Source organism: Sinohyriopsis cumingii, chromosome 2 (assembly GCF_028554795.1).
Source record: "Sinohyriopsis cumingii isolate HCF-2022 chromosome 2, ASM2855479v2, whole genome shotgun sequence".
Lineage (NCBI taxonomy): Eukaryota > Metazoa > Mollusca > Bivalvia > Unionida > Unionidae > Sinohyriopsis > Sinohyriopsis cumingii.
Window position 1 is genome coordinate 166,224,112 of NC_142962.1, and position 25,372 is coordinate 166,249,483.

The window sequence follows — 25,372 nt, forward strand, 5'->3', positions numbered from 1 at the left end:
GAATATTTGCTAAACATTTTAATCTGTTCACAAATTTTCATTTCCCTATGAATAACCTCAACCCCTTGGTAGCCTCAGCATTATGGAAGTTGTCTCAGGCGACCAAAATCTAGGCCAATTTAGTACATGTACATGTAGCATATAAACAACTATACAGCCGTGTGCTACTAGGATAATGAATATCAGTGTGAATTGTCATGATACGTGTTTGTTGACAATGGGATATAGATAAAATGAGGACTACCATTTTTTTATATATGTGCTAGTTGTATTTTCTAATGGGATTTGACTGATACATGAATTTACTAACATATGATCTAGTACCCACATTCATGGATTTTTCATATACATGTACATTATTTAACACATTGTGGAGTGTACTACACAAATGTAAGTTGTCAATATACACGTGTATTTCAGACTAGTTGTCTTCATTTAATCAAAATTTCCATTGTTTTTTTTCTCTCTGTGTAAATCTTGGTCACTGATGATAGGTCACCAAACAATTTAACTTATATGCTAATTTCAATTTATTTTCAGCCCCCTCCCCCCTTACTTATTTAAATATCCACCTTTGTCAACAATATTACCTTAGTCCCGAGGGTGTTGATAAACGGACATAACTGCAGACCTGCCAACCCTAACAAGATCGTCTCAGTAAGGCAGCTGATTTGAGCAGTTTTCAGTAGGTTCCAACAAAATATCATGTACTGCTACTGCCAAGTTGGAAAATGGGTATTTAAAAAGTTCGGTATTCCTAACCGATTCACTGACGGTAATAATTATGTTCATCTGAAACGTTTGTAAAGCACACATACACCTTATTTACCTCTAGCACAGCTGCACAAACTTCAGTTCCAAACCCTATGGCTTGTTGCTATCTCTCAACTTGAATGTATTTCTAGAATTTTTTTTCTTCATTTCACATTATGGCAATCGTATCTCCCGCCATGTGACATAATCAAATTAACACGTGAATTCCAATAAATGTAATTGTGTCCCCCCTTCAGAACAACCTAAATATTTCTTTTTATTCTTCTGCACTTATTATTAAAACATTTTTAAGAGGCTTATATGTTCCTTTCATATGCTTAATTTGACGCAAAAAATCAATAATGTATGTTGTCACATGGGGTCTACTGCAAAGTACAGTCATAATATATGGTGTACATAAGGAGAAAATTAAGCAATAGATCAATTCCAATTTCTGGAGTCATTCACACTTATTGTGTTCCTGATGTAAGTCTGCAGAATTGTTTTATGTTGTACTTAAATATTATTCAAGAGGAAAAACATTTGTTTGGACTATTCAGTGGAAATAGAAAGTGCTCATTATTTGGACTATAATAATATTTTGGAACTGTTATAAATTATTCAAAGGAATTCTGGACAATGCCATCTTGACAACATCATGGTTCTTGGAGGACCAGTACATATCTTGTATTGAAATTTATAAGGAACTTTTAATTCATTTAGAACTTGCATAGACTAGTTTGGATTCACTTCATAATACAGCAAGTTCCTCTCTCATTTTTCATTTATAACATTAAAAATTAAATTATTTGTTAAGTTTTATAAAACTTGTTGGTTTTGCTTCTTTTCTGTTAGTTAAGTTTGAGACCACAGTGTTGTAACACATGGCAATAAAAGGCATGTTTAATCATCACTGTTCATAGTATTCAAAAGGCACGTTTAATCACTGTTCTTAGTATTCAAAAGGCATGTTTAATCATCACTGTTCTTAATAATTAAAAGGCATGTTTAATCATGACTGGTCTTAATATTCAAAAAGCATGTTTAATCATCACTGTTCTTAATATTCAAAAGGCATGTTTAATCATCACTATTCCTGATATTCAAAAGGCATGTTTAATCATCACTGTTCTTAGTATTCAAAAGGTATGTTTAATCATCACTGTTCTTAGTATTCAAAAGGCATGTTTAATCATGACTTCTTAATATTCAAAAGGCATGTTTAATCATCACTGTTCATAGTATTCAAAAGGCACGTTTAATCACTGTTCTTAGTATTCAAAAGGCATGTTTAATCATCACTGTTCTTAATAATTAAAAGGCATGTTTAATCATGACTGGTCTTAATATTCAAAAAGCATGTTTAATCATCACTGTTCTTAATATTCAAAAGGCATGTTTTATCATCACTATTCCTGATATTCAAAAGGCATGTTTAATCATCACTGTTCTTAGTATTCAAAAGGTATGTTTAATCATCACTGTTCTTAGTATTCAAAAGGCATGTTTAATCATGACTTCTTAATATTCAAAAGGCATGTTTTATCATCATTATTCTTAATATTCAAAAGGTATGTTTAATCATCACTGTTCTTAGTATTCAAAAGGCATGTTTAATCATCACTGTTCTTAATATTCAAAACGCATGTTTTATCATCACTGTTCTTAGTATTCAAAAGGCATGTTTTATCATCACTGTTCATAGTATTCAAAAGGCATGTTTTATCATCACTGTTCTTAGTATTCAAAAGGCATGTTTTATCATCACTGTTCATAATATTCAAAAGGCATGTTTTATCATCACTGTTCTTAGTATTCAAAAGGCATGTTTTACCATCACTGTTCATAATATTCAAAAGGCACGTTTTATCATGGCTGTTCATAATATTCAAAAGGCATGATTTATCATGACTGTTCTTAGTATTCAAAAGGCATGTTTTATCATCACTGTTCTTAAGTATTCAAAAGGCATGTTTTATCATCACTGTTCTTAGTATTCAAAAGACATGTTTAATCATCACTGTTCTTAGTATTCAAAAGGCATGTTTAATCATGACTTCTTAATATTCAAAAGGCATGTTTAATCATCACTGTTCTGAGTATTCAAAAGGCATGTTTTATCATGACTATCCTTAAGTATTCAAAAGGCATGTTTTATCATCACTGTTCTTAGCATTCAAAAGGCATGTTTTATCATCACTGTTCTTAGTATTCAAAAGGCATGTTTAATCATCACTGTTCTTAGTATTAAAAAGGCATGTTTTATCATCACTGTTCATAGTATTCAAAAGGCATGTTTTATCATCACTGTTCATAATATTCAAAAGGCATGTTTTATCATCACTGTTCATAATATTCAAAAGGCATGTTTAATCATCACTGTTCTTAGTATTCAAAAGGCATGTTTAATCATGACTGTTCTTAAGTATTCAAAAGGCATGTTTTATCATCACTATTCTTAATATTCAAAAGGCATGTTTTATCATCACTGTTCTTAGTATTCAAAAGGCATGTTTAATCATCACTATTCTTAGTATTCAAAAGGCATGTTTTATCATCACTGTTCTTAGCATTCAAAAGGCATGTTTTATCATCACTGTTCTTAGCATTCAAAAGGCATGTTTTATCATCACTGTTCATAGTATTCAAAAGGCATGTTTTATCATCACTGTTCTTAATATTCAAAAGGCATGTTTAATCATGACTTCTTAATATTCAAAAGGCATGTTTTATCATCATTATTCTTAATATTCAAAAGGTATGTTTAATCATCACTGTTCTTAGTATTCAAAAGGTATGTTTAATCATCACTGTTCTTAGTATTCAAAAGGCATGTTTTATCATCACTATTCTTAGTATTCAAAAGGCATGTTTTATCATCACTGTTCTTAGTATTCAAAAGGCATGTTTTATCATCACTGTTCTTAGTATTCAAAAGGTATGTTTAATCATCACTGTTCTTAGTATTCAAAAGGCATGTTTAATCATGACTTCTTAATATTCAAAAGGCATGTTTTATCATCATTATTCTTAATATTCAAAAGGTATGTTTAATCATCACTGTTCTTAGTATTCAAAAGGTATGTTTAATCATCACTGTTCTTAATATTCAAAAGGCATGTTTTTATCATCACTGTTCTTAGTATTCAAAAGGCATGTTTTATCATCACTGTTCATAGTATTCAAAAGACATGTTCTATCATCACTGTTCTTAGTATTCAAAAGGCATGTTTTATCATCACTGTTCTTAGTATTCAAAAGGCATGTTTTATCATCACTGTTCTTAGTATTCAAAAGGCATGTTTTATCATCACTGTTCATAATATTCAAAAGGCATGTTTTATCATGACTGTTCATAATATTCAAAAGGCATGTTTTATCATCACTGTTCTTAGTATTCAAAAGGCATGTTTTATCATCACTGTTCTTAAGTATTCAAAAGGCATGTTTAATCATGACTTCTTAATATTCAAAAGGCATGTTTAATCATCACTGTTCTTAGTATTCAAAAGGCATGTTTAATCATGACTTCTTAATATTCAAAAGGCATGTTTTATCATCACTGTTCATAATATTCAAAAGGCATGTTTTATCATGACTGTTCATAATATTCAAAAGGCATGTTTTATCATCACTGTTCTTAGTATTCAAAAGGCATGTTTAATCATCACTGTTCTTAGTATTCAAAAGACATGTTTAATCATGACTTCTTAATATTCAAAAGGCATGTTTAATCATCACTGTTCTTAGTATTCAAAAGGCATGTTTTATCATGACTGTTCTTAAGTATTCAAAAGGCATGTTTTATCATCACTGTTCTTAGCATTCAAAAGGCATGTTTTATCATCACTGTTCATAATATTCAAAAGGCATGTTTTATCATCACTGTTCTTAGCATTCAAAAGGCATGTTTTATCATCACTGTTCATAGTATTCAAAAGGCATGTTTTATCATCACTGTTCTTAATATTCAAAAGGCATGTTTTATCATGACTGTTCTTAGTATTCAAAAGGCATGTTTTATCATCACTGTTCTTAGCATTCAAAAGGCATGTTTTATCATCACTGTTCATAATATTCAAAAGGCATGTTTTATCATCACTGTTCATAGTATTCAAAAGGCATGTTTTATCATGACTGTTCTTAGTATTCAAAAGGCATGTTTTATCATCACTGTTCATAATATTCAAAAGGCATGTTTTATCATCACTGTTCATAGTATTCAAAAGGCATGTTTTATCATCACTGTTCATAGTATTCAAAAGGCATGTTTTATCATCACTGTTCTTAGTATTCAAAAGGCATGTTTTATCATCACTGTTCTTAGCATTCAAAAGGCATGTTTTATCATCACTGTTCATAATATTCAAAAGGCATGTTTTATCATCACTGTTCATAGTATTCAAAAGGCATGTTTTATCATCACTGTTCATAGTATTCAAAAGGCATGTTTTATCATCACTGTTCTTAATATTCAAAAGGCATGTTTTATCATCACTGACTTCCTCATAATTCTAAAAAAAAAGCCTGCCACCTCTACCCCAGCATAACAAAAACCAAGGAGACACAGCTACATGAAGCATTATTTACCAAATACAACATTTAGAACTTCTATTTATTTATCAACATTTAGAACTTCTATTTATTTATCAACATTTAGAACTTCTATTTATTTATCAACATTTAGAACTTCTATTTATTTATCAACATTTAAAACTTCTATTTATTTATCATCATTTAGAACTTCTATTTATTTATCAAAACCAAATATAACATTTTGGAAATTCTATTTATTTATCAAAACCAAATACAACATTTAGAACTTCTATTTATTTATCAAAACCAAATACAACATTTAGAACTTCTATTTATTTATCAAAACCAAATACAACATTTAGAACTTCTATTTATTTTAATTAGGATCATAAAAGAAATATTATGGCAAAGAAACAAAACTACAATGGTAAATTCTTTGTTAAATTCTTTGTTAACTACAATGGTAAATTCTTTGTTAACTACAGTAGTAAATTCTTTGTTAAGTTAAGGAACAACATTAAACTTAAATCATTAAATCATTTAAAACAATGAAGACAATTAAGATTTGGTTCCAAGTTTTAGCCCTGGCAATGGTAGTAACCTGGTGATTATCAAACAATTTGCGATTCTACAGTCCAGATAACACAATTCAAGTATTCCCATATAGCACTGCTTGGTTAATGCCAGGTTGCCATGGGGATTCATATGTACATAGCATGGTCTCTAAGTGACACTGCATATTACATGGGGCCATCTTGAAGTTAGGCCATCTTTCAGGGTGCATAAAATAGTGGACAGATAAATATTTAAATAATACAATGAATATTTGAACATAAATTTCAGTCTCCTATTCAAATATCTGAACATTCATTTAAGTACTATTTACACATAGGGTGAGGTGATTTTACAAAAATGTGGGATGCAGAGTGGAGAAAAGACATAGGAAAATAAACCAATTTTCCAAGTCAAATATGCTTCTTCAAAAATATTTACCCAATCTAATACCTTAGAAGAACTACTGTTACCTCAAAAATCCCTCCCTCTCAGATAATAGTTCTGGCGGCAAAACCTGTGAATGTCTCAATCTCTCCGTTACTTCTGGAGCATAAGGAACGCTCTCTATGGATGTAACTGTGTGGAGGTTGGGACAGTGTATGTGTATTATCATAATAATAATAATAACAATAAATAATGATTTTATTTATGGAGGGTAACACAATTAGGGTAATACAATTAGCTGAAGAACTTATCTACCTTGAGGCCCTCATACAGGAACTTATTTATATATAAATGCACACTTATACACACACATGCATACATATACACACACATGCATACCTATACATAGTGGCTTGTACATGTATAGACACATTATATTTACTTTTTTTTCCTTTCATTATGATTGGATAGGTATTTTATTATGATAAGTATTCTCAAAGAAACATATTTTACTAGAACAAAATGGCTTCTTCTTTAGATATACTACCCAATCATAATACCTTAGGAGAACAGTATGAGGTAGAGGAAGGTACATCCCCTTACCCTGGAGATACCATTTCTAGCCACCTAAGGTATATGAGACAGCTTTTAGGTAACCCAATTAGTGGTGGTGGTGGGGGGGGCTCCATCTGTTGGTGAGTGGCTTTAAATAGGAAAAATCACCCCCCCCTGCAAATCCAGTGGAATTTGTGTCTTAAGAAGCTGTCAATCAACCTGAAAGGGTTACCAGTTGAGCAGCAGATATAGGTACCACGAGATCGAATTGGGCCCTTTAAGATGTCAGATCTTGGAGATAAAAGCTAGATTTTCCAATCTCCACCACATAACCTGAATAATGTTGGCCAGAGAACAGTTCTAAGTGAATGTTATGCTGTTGGCAACTGCTATAATCTCATAAGCCAAAATGTGTAATAAGTTCATTAGAGCAGCAGCTATGTTCTACTAAGATACCACTTCAAAGCCTGAACTGGGTTTTGCAGAAGGCCCTGAGCTGATGTATCCAGACTACAGAGATTTGATCACGAAAGTATGGTTATCCATGGAAGGAAGCCTGTTCTTGGTCATGAAAGAGGATGCTGTCATGAGTAAAACTGACCAGTCTTGTCGGAACTGCATGCAATTCAGGTCTGCTTGTAGGGCATGTATCTCACTAATTCTGCCCACATTCTCTAATGCCATGAGTAAGAAGTCTTGTATGAAAGATAGCCAGAGATACTCTTGAAAGTGGTTAAACAGATGTCCTGTTCAGCCAGGTTAGTACTCAAAATAGGGTCCACTTTGGGCACAGGTCTAACATTTAGGAGAGTGTATACTCAAAGATGGAGAGGAGGTCGTACAAGTCTTTGTTTTGTCTGATATCCTTTTTTCTGTGGTGACTGAAGGTATCACTGATCATGGAGCTGTAACCTTTTATCATACTCGATGCAGGCTTTCCCTCTTCAAAGAGCAGGAGGAGGAAATTAGCTATTTGAGGTATGATGTGTTTTTTTGTACACCACTGTGTGAAAATGTATCATTTGCCTTTTTTATGCTTTCTGAGTAGAAGGCATTCTTGCTAGAGTGAGGTCATTCATCAATGACTTCTCCCATCTGAGTGATGCAATGTGCCAATACTCTGATTCTCTTGCTTTCTGTATCACTATTGAGGTGTTGGAGGGTAGACCTATGTATGCATCCAGGCTGTTCCAATCTATTGAAAATTGAGGTGTTGGAGGGTAGACCTATGTATGCATCCAGGCTGTTCCAATCTATTGAAAATTGAGGTGTTGGAGGGTAGACCTATGTATGCATCCAGGCTGTTCCAATCTATTGAAAATTGAGGTGTTGGAGGGTAGACCTATGTATGCATCCAGGCTGTTCCAATCTATTGAAAATTGAGGTGTTGGAGGGTAGACCTATGTATGCATCCAGGCTGTTCCAATCTATTGAAAATTGAGGTGTTGGAGGGCAGACCTATGTATGCATCCAGGCTGTTCCAATCTATTGAAAATTGAGGTGTTGGAGGGTAGACCTATGTATGCATCCAGGCTGTTCCAATCTATTGAAAATTGAGGTGTTGGAGGGTAGACCTATATATGCATCCAGGCTGTTCCAATATATTGAAAATTGAGGTGTTGGAGGGTAGACCTATGTATGTATCCAGGCTGTTCCAATCTATTGATAGAGTTTAGACTGATCAGGCTTTTGTATCCTGCACTGCAGAAGCAAAGCTTGGGAGTTTGGTATTCCACCTTTTTACAAACAGGTCCACTAATCGTCAGTCCCTTCGAGTACATATCTGAGTGAAAACTGAGGGATAGATAGACCATTCCATCTGTATTAGTTGACTCTTTCAGGACAAAATATTGGTTAGTATGTTTAGTCATTCTGGGATATGAGGAAATGTAGATTTGCTGTTGATGACACCATTTTAGAAAGTCCCACACCAGGAAGCAATGGTCTGTGGACTTGGCTCCTCATTTCTGTTCAAATATTCTAGCCATCAGTGAAAGCTTTCACAACAGCCATCATCTCTAGAATATTGATATGCAGATGTCGTTCCTGGGGGGACCATGCAGAGCTGGCTTCCCAAAAACACGATAGCAGGTGTGCCCCCTAGCCTTCCATACTTGCATCAGTACAGACTGTGATATCCGGTTGTTGTACTTGCAGAGGTATAACAGCAAGCCAAGTTAGGTTGCTCCAACTGTGGTGAGGGGTTGGTCCATTGGGACAAAAAAATCATTTGTAATTGGTGCATATAGTGGCTAGGATGATGAGGTTCACTGCCCTGTTGAGCAAGCCTAGTGGGTGTAGTAATTATCATGCAGATAGATAAAGAAGCTACTATGGTTGAGATTTTCAGTGCCTGTTCCTGTGGGAGATGAACTTGTTTGTCTGTGTATTGAACTCCATAAATAGGTGAACAAGTTACTGAGATGCTAATAGGTTAGATTTTTCATTGTTGACTAGAAAGCCCAGATTGGTAAGCTGTGTGATACGGGTTATTATGTCATGTTGTAAGGAATAACTCACCTGATGTTTCTGCAGGATGTCATCCACGTAACGATGTTGTCACCACAGAAATGGTACGGACATGTGCCATTATTCAGTTCATCAGATGAGTCCAAAATATGATCACTCTGACTTGGTATATGATTTTGTTATAGGTGAATTGCAGGAACTTCCTGGAAGCCTTGTGAATAGCAACAAGAAGATACGCATCTTTTACGTCCACACTGACGGTGAAGTCTCCCTCTTGAATGGCATTCAATATGTTTCCATCAAGAACTAAGGGGCATGAATGAATTGACGAGATGCAACAATACACAACACGCACACTGGTATTTCAATATAGCAACACAACAGTACATAAATGACAACTTACCAGACACAAAGACCCTTAATATCCAGATGCTACAAATCTCGCGAATTGTATTCACCACCATAGGCCTAGACAAAATTAATAAGATGTTGTTCATCCAGAGCTGATATGACAAGTGCCAAAGTCTTTTATTAGGTGCCAGGTGCACGACATTATCATCTCCTTCATATGCCTCATGCACTGATCAATCACTCGCGTGCTCACTCATGCCAAACACACACCTGGGTCACAAAATAATTATGACAATGTGAGGTTTAAATAGTATAAAATAGTCATAACAATTTGAAGTTTTCATTGTTTAAAATAATCATAACAGTACGAGGTTTTCATGGTAAAAAGTATTGACAATAGTATGAGGTTTTCATTGTATGAAGTAATCACAATAAATGTGCTATTTTCATGGTATTAAGAAATCATAACAGTATGACGTTTTCATTGTAAAATGTAATCATAACAGTATGTTTTCTTTGTATACAGTAATCATAACAGTATGAGGCTTTTATTGTATAAAGTAATCACAACAGTATGAGGTTTTCATTTATGAGGTTTTCATTGTAAAATGTAATCATAACAGTATGTTTTCTTTGTATACAGTAATCATAACAGTATGAGGCTTTTATTGTATAAAGTAATCATAATAGTATGAGATTTTCATTGTATAAAGTAATCATAACAGTATGAGGTTTTCACTGTATACAGTAATCACAACAGTATGAGGTTTGCATTGTATAAAGTTATCATAACAGTATGAGAATGTCATTGTATAAGGTAATCATAACAGTATGAGGTTTTCATTGTATACAGTAATCATAACAGTATGAGGTTTTCATAGTATACAGTACTCATAACAGTATGAAGTTTTCATTGTATAAAGTTATCATAACAGTATGAGAATGTCATTGTATACAGTAATCATAACAGTATGAGGTTTTCATTGTATACAGTACTCATAACAGTATGAGGTTTTCATTGTATACAGTAATCATAACAGTATGAGGTTTTCATTGTATACAGTACTCATAACAGTATGAGGTTTTCATTGTATACAGTAATCACAATAATGTGAGATTTTCAATGTATAAAGTAGTACTACGAGTCCTTTTCTGCAATTTGGCAAGTTAGGTTTTGAAAATGAGCTGCTTTGTGATGGATATATTTAGATAGGCACACAAATGTATATCCATAACTTAACCTTACTGAAGCAATGAGGTAGAAGCTGTATACAAATTGTTTTATTTTCAATTCATTATCTTATAATGCTTTTGGTGTGTGTGTGTGTATGTGTGTGTGAGTGTGTGTATGCTCACACATACGTATCATCAGCTATCACCTGTAGGATTTTACTTACCCACTAATAATAACACTGTCATCCACGAGGTAAATCTTCATGTGAGTTAGACCAATGATTTCATTCCACCGTTCTGGAAGTATGTACTTCACAAATCCTCGCAGATCTGGTGCATGATACAGATGAATGTGAACAATACTGGTGAATTCTTTCAGCATGGGCAGGAGCATTGTCCTGGAATTTTCATCTTGACCACGTGATCCTCGAGTATAGTCCAGCAAAACATGAACTTCAAAATCTTTATTTCCACTTTCTTCAGCATGCCGACAAGCCTCTCGCATGCTGTCAACCTAGAAAGAAATCAATGGAATTGTCAAGACTGAGTTTTGTAAAAAAAACCAGCCAAAAACAAACTTTAATATCAACTTCTCTTCGTTTGAGCCATTTCTCACAAATCTAACCGTTCCAAAGAGAAAAGCAAATAAACAATTAGCAAAACCTATTACAATAATGTACTTTATTAATAATGTGGAAAGAAATGTTAACAATTTACAAATTCAGTTTAAAACATCAACCACTTTTAAAAAAAGCCACCATTTACTATTAAGCCCATACCTGTCCTATCTATGGTCAGTGACATATTTAATGGGTCTCTTTCTATTAAGTCTATACCTGTCCTATCTATGGTGAGTGACACATTTAATGGGTCTCTTTCTGTTAAGCCCTTACCTGTCCTATCTACGGTCAGTGACATATTTAATGGGTCTCCTTCTGTTAAGCCCATACCTGTCCTATGTTCAGTGACATATTTAATGAGTCTCTTTCTATTAATCCCTAACCTGTCCTATCTATGGTCAGTGACATATTTAATGGGTCTCTTTCTATTAAGCCCATACCTGTCCTATCTATGGTCAGTGATATATTTAAAGGGTCTCTTTCTATTAGGCCCTTACCTGTCCTATCTATGGTCAGTGATATATTCAATGGGTCTCTTTCTATTAAGCCCATACCTGTCCTATCTATGGTCAGTGATATATTTAAAGTGTCTCTTTTTATTAAGCCCTTACCTGTACTATCTATGGTCAGTGACATATTTAATGGGTCTCTTTCTATTAAGCCCATACCTGTCCTATCTATGGTCAGTGACATATTTAATGGGTCTCTTTCTATTAAGCCCTTACCTGTCCTATCTATGGTCAGTGACATATTTAATGGGTCTCTTTCTATTAAGCCCACACCTGTCCTATCTATGGTCAGTGATATATTTAATGGGTCTCTTTCTATTAAGCCCATACCTGTTTTATCTATGGTCAGTAACATATTTAAAGGGTCTCTTTCTATTAAGCCCATACCTGTCCTATCTATGGTCAGTGACATATTTAATGGGACTATTTCTATTAATTCTTACCTGTCCTATCTATGGTCAGTGACATATTTAAAGGGTCTCTTTCTATTAGGCCCTAACCTATCCTATCTATGGTCAGTGATATATTTAATGGGACTATTTCTATTAAGCCCATACCTGTCCTTTCTATGGTCAGTGACATATTTAATGGGTCTCTTTCTATTAGGCCCATACCTGTCTTATCTATGTCAGTGACATATTTAATGGGACTATTTCTATTAAGCTCTTACCTGTCCTATCTAAGGTCGGTGATATATTTAAAGGGTCTCTTTCTATTAAGCCCATACCTGTCCTATCTATGGTCAGTGACATATTTAAAGGGTCCCTTCCTATTAAGCCCATACCTGTCCTATCTATGGTCAGTGACATATTTAATGGGTCTCTTTCTATTAAGCCCTTACCTGTCCTATCTATGGCCAGTGACATATTTAATGGGTCTCTTTCTATTAAGCCCATACCTGTCATATCTATGTTCAGTGACATATTTAATGGGTCTCTTTCTATTAAGCCCATACCTGTCCTATCTATGGTCAGTGACATATTTAATGGGTCTTTTTCTATTAAGCCCATACCTGTCCTATCTATCGTCAGTGATATATTTAAAGGGTCTCTTTCTATTAGGCCCTTACCTGTCCTATTTATATGGTCAGTGACATATTTAATGGGTCTCTTTCTATTAAGCCCATACCTGTCCTATATATGGGTCTCTTTCTATTAAGCCCTTACCTGTCCTATCTATGGTCAGTGATATATTTAATAGGTCTCTTTCTATTAAGCCCATACCTGTCCTATATATGGTCAGTGATATATGTAAAGGGTCTCTTTCTATTAAGCCCTTACCTGTACTATCTATGGTCAGTGACATATTTAATGGGTCTCTTTCTATCAAGCCCATACCTGTCCTATCTATGGTCAGTGACATATTTAATGGGTCTCTTTCTATTAAACCCTTACCTGTCCTATCTATGGTCAGTGACATATTTAATGGGTCTCTTTCTATTAAGCCCACACCTGTCCTATCTATGGTCAGTGATATATTTAATGGGTCTCTTTCTATTAAGCCCATACCTGTCCTATCTATGGTCAGTGACATATTTAAAGGGTCTCTTTCTATTAAGCCCATACCTGTCCTTTCTATGGTCAGTGACATATTTAATGGGACTATTTCTATTAAGCCCTTACCTGTCCTTTCTATGGTCAGTGATATATTTAATGAGACTATTTCTATTAAGCCCATACCTGTCCTTTCTATGGTCAGTGACATATTTAATGGGTCTCTTTCTATTAGGCCCATACCTGTCTTATCTATGTCAGTGACATATTTAATGGGTCTCTTTCTATTAAGCTCTTACCTGTCCTATCTATGGTCAGTGACATATTTAATGGGTCTCTTTCTATTAAGCCCATACCTGTCCTATCTATGGTCAGTGATATATTTAAAGGGTCTCTTTCTATTAGGCCCTTACCTGTCCTATCTAAGGTCAGTGATATATTTAATGGGTCTCTTTCTATTAAGCCCTTACCTGTCCTATATATGGTCAGTGATATATTTAAAGGGTCTCTTTCTCTTAAGCCCATACCTGTCCTTTCTATGGTCAGTGACATATTTAATGGGTCTCTTTCTATTAGGCCCATACCTGTCTTATCTGTGTCAGTGACATATTTAATGGGACTATTTATATTAAGCTCTTACCTGTCCTATCTAAGGTCAGTGATATATTTAAAGGGTCTCTTTCTATTAAGCCCATACCTGTCCTATCTATGGTCAGTGAGATATTTAATGGGTCTCTTTCTACTAGGCCTATACCTGTCCTATCTATGGTCAGTGACATATTTAATGGGGATATTTCTATCAAGCCCATACCTGTCCTATATATGGTCAGTGACATATTTAAAGGGTCTCTTCCTATTAAGCCCATACCTGTCCTATCTATGGTCAGTGATATATTTAATGGCTCTCTTTCTATTAAGCCCATACCTGTCCTATCTATGGTCAGTGATATATTTAAAGGGTCTCTTTCTTTTAAGTCCTAACCTGTCTTATCTATGGTCAGTGACATATTTAAAGGGACTCTTTCAAAGACCAGTAGCCAAGGAGAGATAAAATACTTATTATCAAGACCAAAATGAACCATTTCACAAGACTTAAGTACATTAGCCAGCTATACAGTTTATAAGACTTAGGTACATTAGCACAATCCTGGCTATACAGTTCATAAGACTTAGGTACATTAGCACAATCCTGGCTATATAGTTTATAAGATTTAAGTACATTAGCACAATCCTGGCTATATAGTTTATAAGACTTAAGTACATTAGCACAATCCTGGCTATACAGTTTATAAGACTTAGGTACATTAGCACAATCCTGGCTATACAGTTTATAAGACTTGGGTACATTAGCACAATCCTGGCTATACAGTTTATAAGACTTAGGTACATTAGCACAATCCTGGCTATACAGTTTATAAGACTTGGGTACATTAGCACAATCCTGGCTATACAGTTTATAAGACTTAGGTACATTAGCACAATCATGGTTATACAGTTTATCAGACTTAGGTACATTAGCACAATCCTGGCTATACAGCTTACAAGTCTGAAGTACATTAGCATAATCCTGGCTATACAGTTTATAAGACTTAGTATAACAAACTAAAACAATCAATCTGTTTTACTAAACTGAGAAATCTGTTAAACGCTAAATGAGTAAAAGTGGACCTACATCAAGAATGTGAAAGAAATCAAGGCATTGAATTTTCAACAACGGTAACTGAGTAATGTGTACCAATATTAAGTATGTGAAAGAAATCAAGGCAGTGAATTTTCAACAACGGTAACTGAGTAACGTGTACCAATATTAAGTATGTGAAAGAAATCAAGGCATTGAATTTTCAACAACGGTAACTGAGTAACGTGTACCAATATTAAGTATGTGAAAGAAATCAAGGCATTGAATTTTCAACAATGGTAACTGAGTAACGTGTACCAATATTAAGTATGTGAAAGAAATCAAGGCATTGAATTTTCAACAACGGTAACTGCGTAACGTGTACCAATATTAGGTATGTGAAAGAAATCAAGGCATTGAATTTTCAACAACAGTAACTAAGTAATGTGTACCAATATTAAGTATGTGAAAGAAATCAAGGCACTGAATTTTCAACAACGGTAACTGAGTAACCTGTACCAATATTAAGTATGTGAAAGAAATCAAGGCATTGAATTTTCAACAACGGTAACTGCGTAACGTGTACCAATATTAAGTATGTGAAAGAAATCAAGGCATTGAATTTTCAACAACGGTAACTGCGTAACGTGTACCAATATTAAGTATGTGAAAGAAGTCAAGGCATTGAATTTTCAACAACGGTAACTGCGTAACGTGTACCAATATTAAGTATGTGAAAGAAATCAAGGCATTGAATTTTCAACAACGGTAAATGAGTAATGTGTACCAATATTAAGTATGTGAAAGAAATCGAGGAAATGTGATTTTCAACAACGGTAACTGAGTAACGTGTACCAATATTAAGTATGTGAAAGAAATCAAGGAAATGTGATTTTCAACAAAGGTAACTGAGTAACGTGTACCAATATTAAGTATTTGAAAGAAATCAAGGCATTGAATTTTCAACAACGGTAACTGCGTAATGTGTACCAATATTAAGGATGTGAAAGAAATCAAGGCAATGTGATTTTCAACAACGGTAACTGAGTAACGTGTACCAATATTAAGTATGTGAAAGAAATCAAGGAAATGTGATTTTCAACAACGGTAACTGCGTAATGTGTACCAATATTAAGTATATGAAAGAAATCATGCAAATGTGATTTTCAACAAGGGTAACTGAGTAACGTGTAGCAATATTAAGTATGTGAAAGAAATCAAGGCATTGAATTTTCAACAACGGTAACTGAGTAATGTGTACCAATATTAAGCATGTGAAAGAAATCAAGGAAATGTGATTTTCAACAAGGGTAACTGAGTAGTGTGTACCAATATTAAGTATGTGAAAGAAATCAAGGCAACATGATTTTCAACAACAGTAACTGAGAAACCTTAGGAAGACAAGGATTTCCTTTTTGTTAAAACAAAATATCCCACGATATTAAAAGTACAGGCAACTTCTTTGTACAAAATAATTTAAAATATTTAACACAGTTCTTTGAGTGTTAAAATGTGATAGATTTAGAATAAAATTTGCTTTCTAACTGGCAAAACTCATGCTTGCAAGTCATACAAAAACAAACGCAGAGTATCCCCCATGGGTGTAAAACTGAGGGTAAAAAAATCACCTTGGTGTCAGAACTGGGGGTCAAATAAAAAATGTGGGGGTCACAAATGTACTGACAAATTTTCATCTGACTGTACTTTTTCAGCTTGAAATATGATATTGAAACTTGCACAACATAATCTCTCTCGCTATCTCTAAACATACAAATAAACCAACATGCACAATTAACAAACGAATGCACTGTCCATTCAAAGAATCACTTTATTAGTTCATTTCTCTTTTAAAGTCATACTTTTAACAGTCTCCTTTTAATCTTTTTGAAGCAATGTTATAGACCAACACATTACATACAAGCCAATACAAAAAGCCTAATAATTCTTTTTAACCAAATGGCAGTTAATTTACTGCCTGTCATAAAATGTGTACCATCATCAGTTTCATTGTACTTCATCCTAGAACAAAAAATTTGTCCAAAAATCAAGGAGGCTAATGATTCATCGTTTCTAATAAGTTACACTTGAACTTTAAGATCTTTCTTTTATTGCAGCAAAGTTAAAAACCAACAAAATCTGCAATGACACCCTGACGTTGTAATCCAAATAATGCATTTGTCTTGGCAAGTTTACTGATTTCTTTGTTGTAAAAGAATGTCTTGGGTTATAATGTGTTCTCCAGATATCCTGTGGTGAACGAGGGCAGATTTTTTAACATTCTTAAACCCTGTCATGAAAGGATTATTCACTTTTGCACTCTTCGTGATCACGTGATCAGAAGTCACACCGGTAATCCTAATGGATGTGCCTTATTCCAGTCAAGAGAATTATTTTCTCCACTTTTCATTAAAGTTAGATCCACAGTTACACTATTGTATTCTGCTTCTTTCACCTTCTTCGCTAATGATTTTTAGTGCACGACATTTTAATCTAGAGATCACTTTTAAGTGCAACAAGCATTGAGGTTAAACATCTACATGACATCTTGCTGAGCTTGATGGAAATCATGTGAGAGCTTGTGAGATTAGGGGAAGCTACTCTGTCATACCATTGTCTACGCTAGTCTGGTTCTTTATTTCATATGTTTGCACTCTGCTATACAAATAGAGAAGCGCAATGCAGGGAGCAAACAAAACGGAGAACCAGTCAATGCCTAACTTGAAATATACACGATGCCATCCCTAGTCCAATGCACTTAATATTAAATAAATCCTGATCTCATTATGTGAACCCTCTGCATAAAAAAACGCACAGCAACAAAATGTGTGCATCATTTTTTTCCAGCGTGCATCCCTGATGCACAATTGTGCATAAAAGGAAACACTGATGCAGAATGATACAAGCCTGATACAAGTATAAATGTATTAATTGTTTATAAAAGAGAGAGAGAGAGACAGAGAGAGAGAGAGAGAGAGAGAGAAGGGGACTGGTAGCTTCTAAGCAGATCCTGAAAACTACACTGCAGGAGACTAAGTTACAAATAAAAGTGAATGTTCATTATTGTAAATTAACCATGATTGAAGACAAAATATTAAAGCCCCAAAATAACAAAAAAAATAAGGAAATGAACAGTGATAGATTATGATCAGGATTAAATGTGTGTCTTAAAAAAAACCCAGAATATCTGAACTAAAAATATCATTATCCATTAAAAATCTATTGAAAATACAATGTATAAAATCACTGAATTGTTTTGCATGTGATAGAAAGAGTGAAAGAGAGAAACAGACAGACAGACAGAAAGACAGACAGCAGCAATGTAAGACTGTGCTTGGGACTCTGAAAACATGACTGTTAGCACTTGTATCTTCACTATACTTTTTTTTTAAAAAAACATTTCTGTTGCTAAGTTTCAACAGTACTGACAATGGCTATCAAAATGATTTTCTGTAGAACATCCACTTAAGTATACATGCAGCTGGCCCATTGTGTCAAAATCTATACTGGCTCAAAATCGTGTATTACACAACCTCATGAACATGTACTGTTGTTGACAGTATGTACTAGCTATTACTGCTGATGGACTAAGCATATGGTTTTACACAGCAGTGGTTGTCTGACAGACTAAGCATATGGTTTTACATAGCAGTGGTTGTCTGTCGGACTAAGCATATGGTTTTACATAGCAGTGGTTGTCTGACAGACTAAGCATATGGTTTTCCATAGCAGTGATTGTCTGACGGACTAAGCCTATGGTTTTACATAGCAGTGATTGTCTCACAGACTAAGCCTATGGTTTTACACAGCAGTGGTTGTCTGACAGACTAAGCATATGGTTTTACATAGCAGTGGTTGTTTGATAGACTAAGCATATGGTTTTACATAGAGTGATTGTCTGACGGACTAAGCCTATGGTTTTACATAGCAGTGATTGTCTGACAGACTAAGCATATGGTTTTACATAGCAGTGGTTGTCTGATAGACTAAGCATATGGTTTTACATAGCAGTGGTTGTCTGTGTGACTAAGCATATGGTTTAACTCTACCTTCTGCAAGTACTTAGTGCCCTGCCTACTAAGCCTGATAAGCAGCCTGCCTTCTTGCAGCAGTTTGTAGGCTGAACCCTAGAGCATCATAATAGCTGCCTGAGTGAGAACTTCTTGAGTTATTTACATGCTGTCTACATTTTCTAGATCAATTTTGTCACATGCAAACTATGTAATTTAATGAAAAATACAATTCTAAACACTTACCAATGTTTTGTGCCACTCATTTCCACCAACAAGTACATATAATCCACAGGAATCAATGTTTATATTCACATATTTATAATTAAAAAAATGTATCTCAATATATCTGTGTTTAAAATGTATATTAGATTACTTTTCTCACCACTATTTTGCACACCAATGTGTCCACTATTTTATTTCAGATTTGGTAATTGTTTATGATACTGCCTGAAGCATGCAAAAAGAAATCTATCTCCCTTGCATTTTCTTCTAAAATAAATGCTAGCCCTGAAACTGCTGTAAAGTCGTCCACATTTACCGGTCTCACATGTTCCGACCAGATTTGACTGTCTCGCGTTTCATCCTCGGATTCAGATAAATCTGGTCTGTCAGGTGTCGAAACAGGACTTATACTAATGTCCAATCCTTGATCTGGTTAAAATCAATATCATCACTTTAAAATCCTTCAAAACTTCCATCAGAATCGTCATCGGAATACATGAATGTTGACATTTTGTTTTACTGTCACTGTTGACCTCCTTTTCAATAGAATTTCCCGCTTATATGCTGTACAACTACTAATAGAATACGTTCATCATTTTATGTAAAGACTATTTTCATTGGCTAAATATTATAAAAGAGAACGGATATTTGTAATTTCATCCAATACAAAGCTTTAATATGAAACGTGTATATGCGTATCTGGGGTTTCCCAACCCTTGGCCAGAAATGCATGTATGAGCCAGCCGGGACAGAGAGACTATTATTAGCAGCTTGTATATGCGCCTCTGGGGTTACAAGGTTATTTTTATGGTCGCATATATGTGTTAGCAGAAGGTAAAGAGTTAATATAGCAGTAGTTGTCTGTTGGACTAAGCGTATGGTTTTACATAGAGGTGGTTGTCATCTGGGCATATACCTTCAGATCACTTTTCCTATGTAATGGAATAAATTTATGCCCAACAAGAAAATCCAAAAGATATGCCTCTTGTCAAATCAATGCATTAAGTTCAGATTTCTTCGAACAAAATAAAAATAAAAAAATACACTTTCCACTGATCATGACAAAATATGACACTTAGAACAAGATTTGTTATTATGTTAATCTGAGTGAAAAACAACATAACATAAAACAACATAAGTCTGTTACTCAATATACATAATGGAAACGAAAACTTCTTAGTTGATTAAAACCCCATTTTAGTGATACATGTGCATAAAGTTGCATCAAAAGCTTCCTAAACTGCACAAAATATTTAACTTCAAAATTTGTTAAGTTTCTGAACGGCTGAGGCAAATAAGCTTCTCAGATTTCTCACCATTTCCTCATCTTTCTGCAGTACACTGGCAACATTAAGATCACATTTTAATTGGTGCATTGCAGGCATTTACTTTTTGTTTCTGCAATGGGCTGAGATATTTTTTCATAAATTTTTACTGAAATATTTTCTAAGCCTAGTCTATATGTCTGTTAATCAAGCAGTCCAGGATAAAGCAACCTTAAAATTGTATTTATTTCTGTGTAACAAAACAATGAATTAGTCTAGAATAAAACCTTAAACTTTTATTTATTTCCTGTGATCATTCCAAAATAGAATTGTATTGAAAACTATAAAAAAAATTTAAGTACACAAGAACATATGCAGATATACCACCAGCTTATCATACAAAACATCCCTCCATAAACAAAAGTGTACTTTGTAAAGAGAGCTACACATTGGAATATGGCACACATAAATGAAAAGTAACAACTTTCCCCTGTACAAGACAGAAATCGGAAACAAGTACCAAGAGAGTTCATGTGATATTCACTACGTAAAAAGACTACAATTTTCTGATATAGGGATAAGACAGATCTATTTGACATATACATATTTTTTTTAAACAATTTAAAATGAAATAATTAAAAGACCAATGAACCAATAAAAAAAATTCCTTTCCTTTCATAAAATTACTAGATTTAATGATATCATCTTCCAGTCTTCTGGCTTTGGGCTTTTCACTATGCTGAAAAATATTAATTTTGGTTAACATTTTTATCAAGCCATTATTTCCGTGGCGATTGGAAATAGGTGTGTGTGTGTGATTTGGAAATTTAACGTAGCATTAACAATTTTTCAGTCATATCGCTACAATGTCGGTAGTGTTGCAGTTTATAGTGATACCTAGCACTGGGGCATCATGTTGCAGGCATGTAGCATAATGTCCCATCCAGTCACGTTATCCTGATACCAAGCCAACTAGTCCTAACACTAACCTCTTGTTGCTGAGCGCCAAGCGAGGCAGCTGTTAGTACCATTTTTGTAAGTCTTTGGTATGACTTGGCCAGGGATCGAACCCATGACCTCCCACATCCGAGGCAGACACTCTAACCACTAGGCCACCAGAGCAGTCCCTTGGAAATAGGACCAAAGGCCATCAGGTTTAGAGAAATTCAACAGGAGGAAACTGAAGAAAAAAATGAGTATTCATGAGGATTCTGAAATACTAACATTGATGTTAGACTTGGGATTATTTTCTGGTCCAATGAGCTACAAACAAGAGTCCTGATTAATATTACATCATTGAAAATTGATATGTAGACATTTGGAATATTTCGTCCTCCAAAAGTATCATTCAATAAAACATTACAGATTGCCAAGGCAACAACATATAACAATTAGCCACCAATTAAATAACTCTATTATATTCCCTGACAGATGCTTCCAAGTACCCATAGCAGTAGGTGACAACTCCCTTACCAGGTCCTGCTCAAGCTCCCCTGTCCCCAAGTACAAAGAGGCCAGTACAATCCGTGACCTAGACTTCTGCATCATCATCTGTATTAAAAATAAGTAAAGAATTAGGCAAGCAAAATAGTCATTATAAAGGAATGGAATTAATGTAAATAAAAGCTTTTTTCCATGTCATTCAAAATTTACAAACTTAAGAAATTTTTCAAATTTAAAGCCTAAACGTTTCACAATTCGTTTAATGACAATATATGTATTTATTTATTATGCTTGGTTCTTATACAAAACATGCTTTAAGTATTTGGTTATAACTTTGTAAGTTAAATCCCAAAGAAATAAATGAGAATTCACAAACTTTCTCAAATTTTCTGTAAAATCAAATATTTTGACATATGACATTGATTTTTATTGGGTATTTTTTTCTTCTTCTTAGGTTAATGTTGTTTTATCTTATGCTAGGACAATAAATTCTAATTTCACTAACATGTCTGCAACAAGATATCCATGAATTCAAAGTTATTCGAAGCTGCTTTTACTTGGCTGAATGATAAATATGGCCCCCTTCCATTAAAAAAAACTTTTTCTTCTTAATGTGCTATTTTAATTTTAACTGGGAAGGAGTCTTATATAGCTGTTTATATTTTCTGTGTGAATAATCACAAAACACAGAACAACAAATGATAAACTGCAGATATCGAGCTGGATCTGGTAAGAAAACTTCAATCTGTTATACAGTAAATCTTGCTATCCAATATGTGTAAAATAAAAAAGAAAATTTGCTACAAGTGAATAAAGGAGATAAATTTCATTGCGTGGATGAAAAATGTATTTTCACTTGTGCTTTGCCAGTTGTGAAAATGCTGAGTAAATATCCTCTTTTTAACAGCTCATTAATAAACACCCACTTCTTTAACACTATAAACAAAAAGGGACCAATGTTTTCCACTGAATGGTTCTGAACCTTGAGAGTTTTGTAGAACTGTACAGGCTCTGTGAGAACAGTGATATTGCCGCCATTAACTTCAAAACATGGCACAAAATTATGCATCCAGCCAAACTTCCTTTCTAGTTTGTGTAATGTACTTTCAGTTTCATCAGCATTATGTCTGCATGTCTTTACTAGATTTGAGTTCTCTTCAGATGTCTGGTTCTGCTTTGTACCTGACATTCTTCTGTTACTGCAAGAAAAATCACATCAATTAAATTCAAACAAAGTATTATTACAAATTTAATGTCTTAAAAGTAATAGATAAGAGTGAGAATTCAACAAATAATTTGTTTCCCTAGAATACAAAGATAAAAAATATAAAAAAGAAACTTTTGGAATTGCTAATGAAATCCCAAATAATCCTAGAATTAATGACACAAGTCCTAATGATTAAAGTTCTGAATAAACTTTAATGGAAATTGAAATTAAATCCAGTGCTGGAAGTGTTGATGTGCCTGTAATGGCCCATGTATTGATTAGGTGACAACAGTCTTTTTTGGATCACAATAAAACAATCTAATAATTAAATCCTTACTATTAATTTCTCCATAAATTCAAGTCTCTATTTCCAAGAATGTTATTTTTCAAGAGCACTTTGTATTTCCAGAGAAGAATCAACTGAATTAAACAATTTGAATAAATAAAATTTCAACCCAAGTGAACTACAGAATATAACAATAATACAACTGATTCTGCCTCAAGATCTTACAGCATGAATAATTAATTTCTAATAAAAACAAAACTACATGTATATAGCCTTCTACCTGACCTCAGGTCACAATTAGCATTTTCTAAAAAAATAACTATCACCCGATGGAAAGTTCCATCTAGAAGGTTCATAATGTTTGCAAAATAAAATCTTAGTTATAATTAGAAGTCTATTACTAAAATTAATATATAAAATGTAGTAAAAAACACATAGACCATGCAATTTATGGGGAATTTTCAAAGTCCTAGAATCAGATTGAGACAAACATGTTTACAAAACCAAATTCAATGATTCAGGTAGGTAAAAAACGAACTTGATTTTGGACAAGGTCAAGTACAAAATATAATGTTAAATTATCAATAGTATACAATGAAATAATGAAACATAACAATGCAAATTAAATATACATAACAGCAGTTTAACCCTAAAAGATGTTAGTGAGAATCAATGCCTATCAATAGTACTGATACCCATGGTCAAAAAAGGGGAAATTCACTTCCACTTCTGACGAATGATATACAGGAACCTGCAAGTCCTTGCTGGTACACTTAAATGACAACAGTGGCATCAACAAGAACAATGCTGCTCATGAGAGTTATTAAGTAGTCAACATTGTTAGTCAGGGAGACCTTTACAGATGGACAATTATGTGACCAGCATTGTATTAAATCACATAATTGGTTTACATTAGCCATGTGAAATCATATTGTAACTGGATTTTATTAGCCATGTGAAATCATACTGTAACTGGATTTTATTAGCCATGTATAATCATACTGTAATTGGATTTTATTAGCCATGTGAAATCATACTGTAACTGGATTTTATTAGCGATGTGAAATCATACTGTAACTGGATTTTATTAGTCATGTGAAATCATACTGTAACTGGATTTTATTAGCCATGTGAAATCACATTATAATTTTAAATCAGTTTACATTAGCCATGTAAAATCATACTGTAATTGGATTTTATTAGCTATGTATAATCATACTGTAACTGGATTTTATTAGCCATGTGAAATCATACTGTAATTGGATTTTATTAGCCATGTATAATCATACTGTAACTGGATTTTATTAGCCATGTGAAATCATACTGTAACTGGATTTTATTAGCCATGTGAAATCATACTGTAACTGGATTTTATTAGCCATGTGAAATCACATTATAGTTATAAATTGGTTTACATTAGTCATGTGAAATCACATTATAATTATAAACTGGTTTACATTAGCCATGTGAAATCACATAATTATTGGTTTATATTAGCAAAGTGAAATCCTTTCATCGTTGGTTTACACTCGCTGTTTGAAATCACATTATCACATTGTAATTGGTTTATATTAGCAAAGTGAAATCCTTTCATCATTGGTTTACACTCGCTGTTTGAAATCACATTATCACATTGTAATTGGTTTATATTAGCAAAGTGAAATCCTTTCATCATTGGTTTACACTCGCTGTTTGAAATCACATTATCACATTGTAATTGGTTTACATTAGCCAAAGAGCTAACATTAATTCATACATCAATGACAAAATAGAATAGAACCTATTCACATTCTATGCTTACATTCATAATATCCTTCATTTTAATAAATTTCATCAGAACTTGCAAGGTCTCGCTTGAGAGGGTAACCTTCATTTAAGGTCAATAAGAAGCTAATTGTAAAGAACAACAACACACTTCAAGGT

General features: G+C 33.8%; 1 protein-coding gene across 4 annotated transcripts in view; it reads right to left on the minus strand.

Annotated features, from left to right (window-relative positions):
- The window catches only part of LOC149806254 (CDP-diacylglycerol--glycerol-3-phosphate 3-phosphatidyltransferase, mitochondrial-like), a 61,363-nt gene that overhangs the window by 27,169 nt on the left and 8,822 nt on the right, over positions 1–25,372 (minus strand). For 2 of the 4 annotated variants that reach the window (XR_016419878.1, XM_089951198.1), the window contains exons 2-4: positions 22,939–23,155; positions 21,987–22,064; positions 11,001–11,290 (exon numbers count right to left, since the gene is read on the minus strand). Coding sequence is in view for 3 of the 4 variants with exons in the window: in XM_089951198.1 (XP_089807324.1) it covers positions 11,001–11,290; positions 21,987–22,064; positions 22,939–23,155 (585 nt within the window). In the remaining variant the exon portion in view is untranslated. The remainder of the gene's footprint in view (positions 1–11,000; positions 11,291–21,986; positions 22,065–22,938; positions 23,156–25,372) is intronic. The other 2 variants (XM_089951199.1, XM_089951200.1) reach the window with 2 other exon arrangements.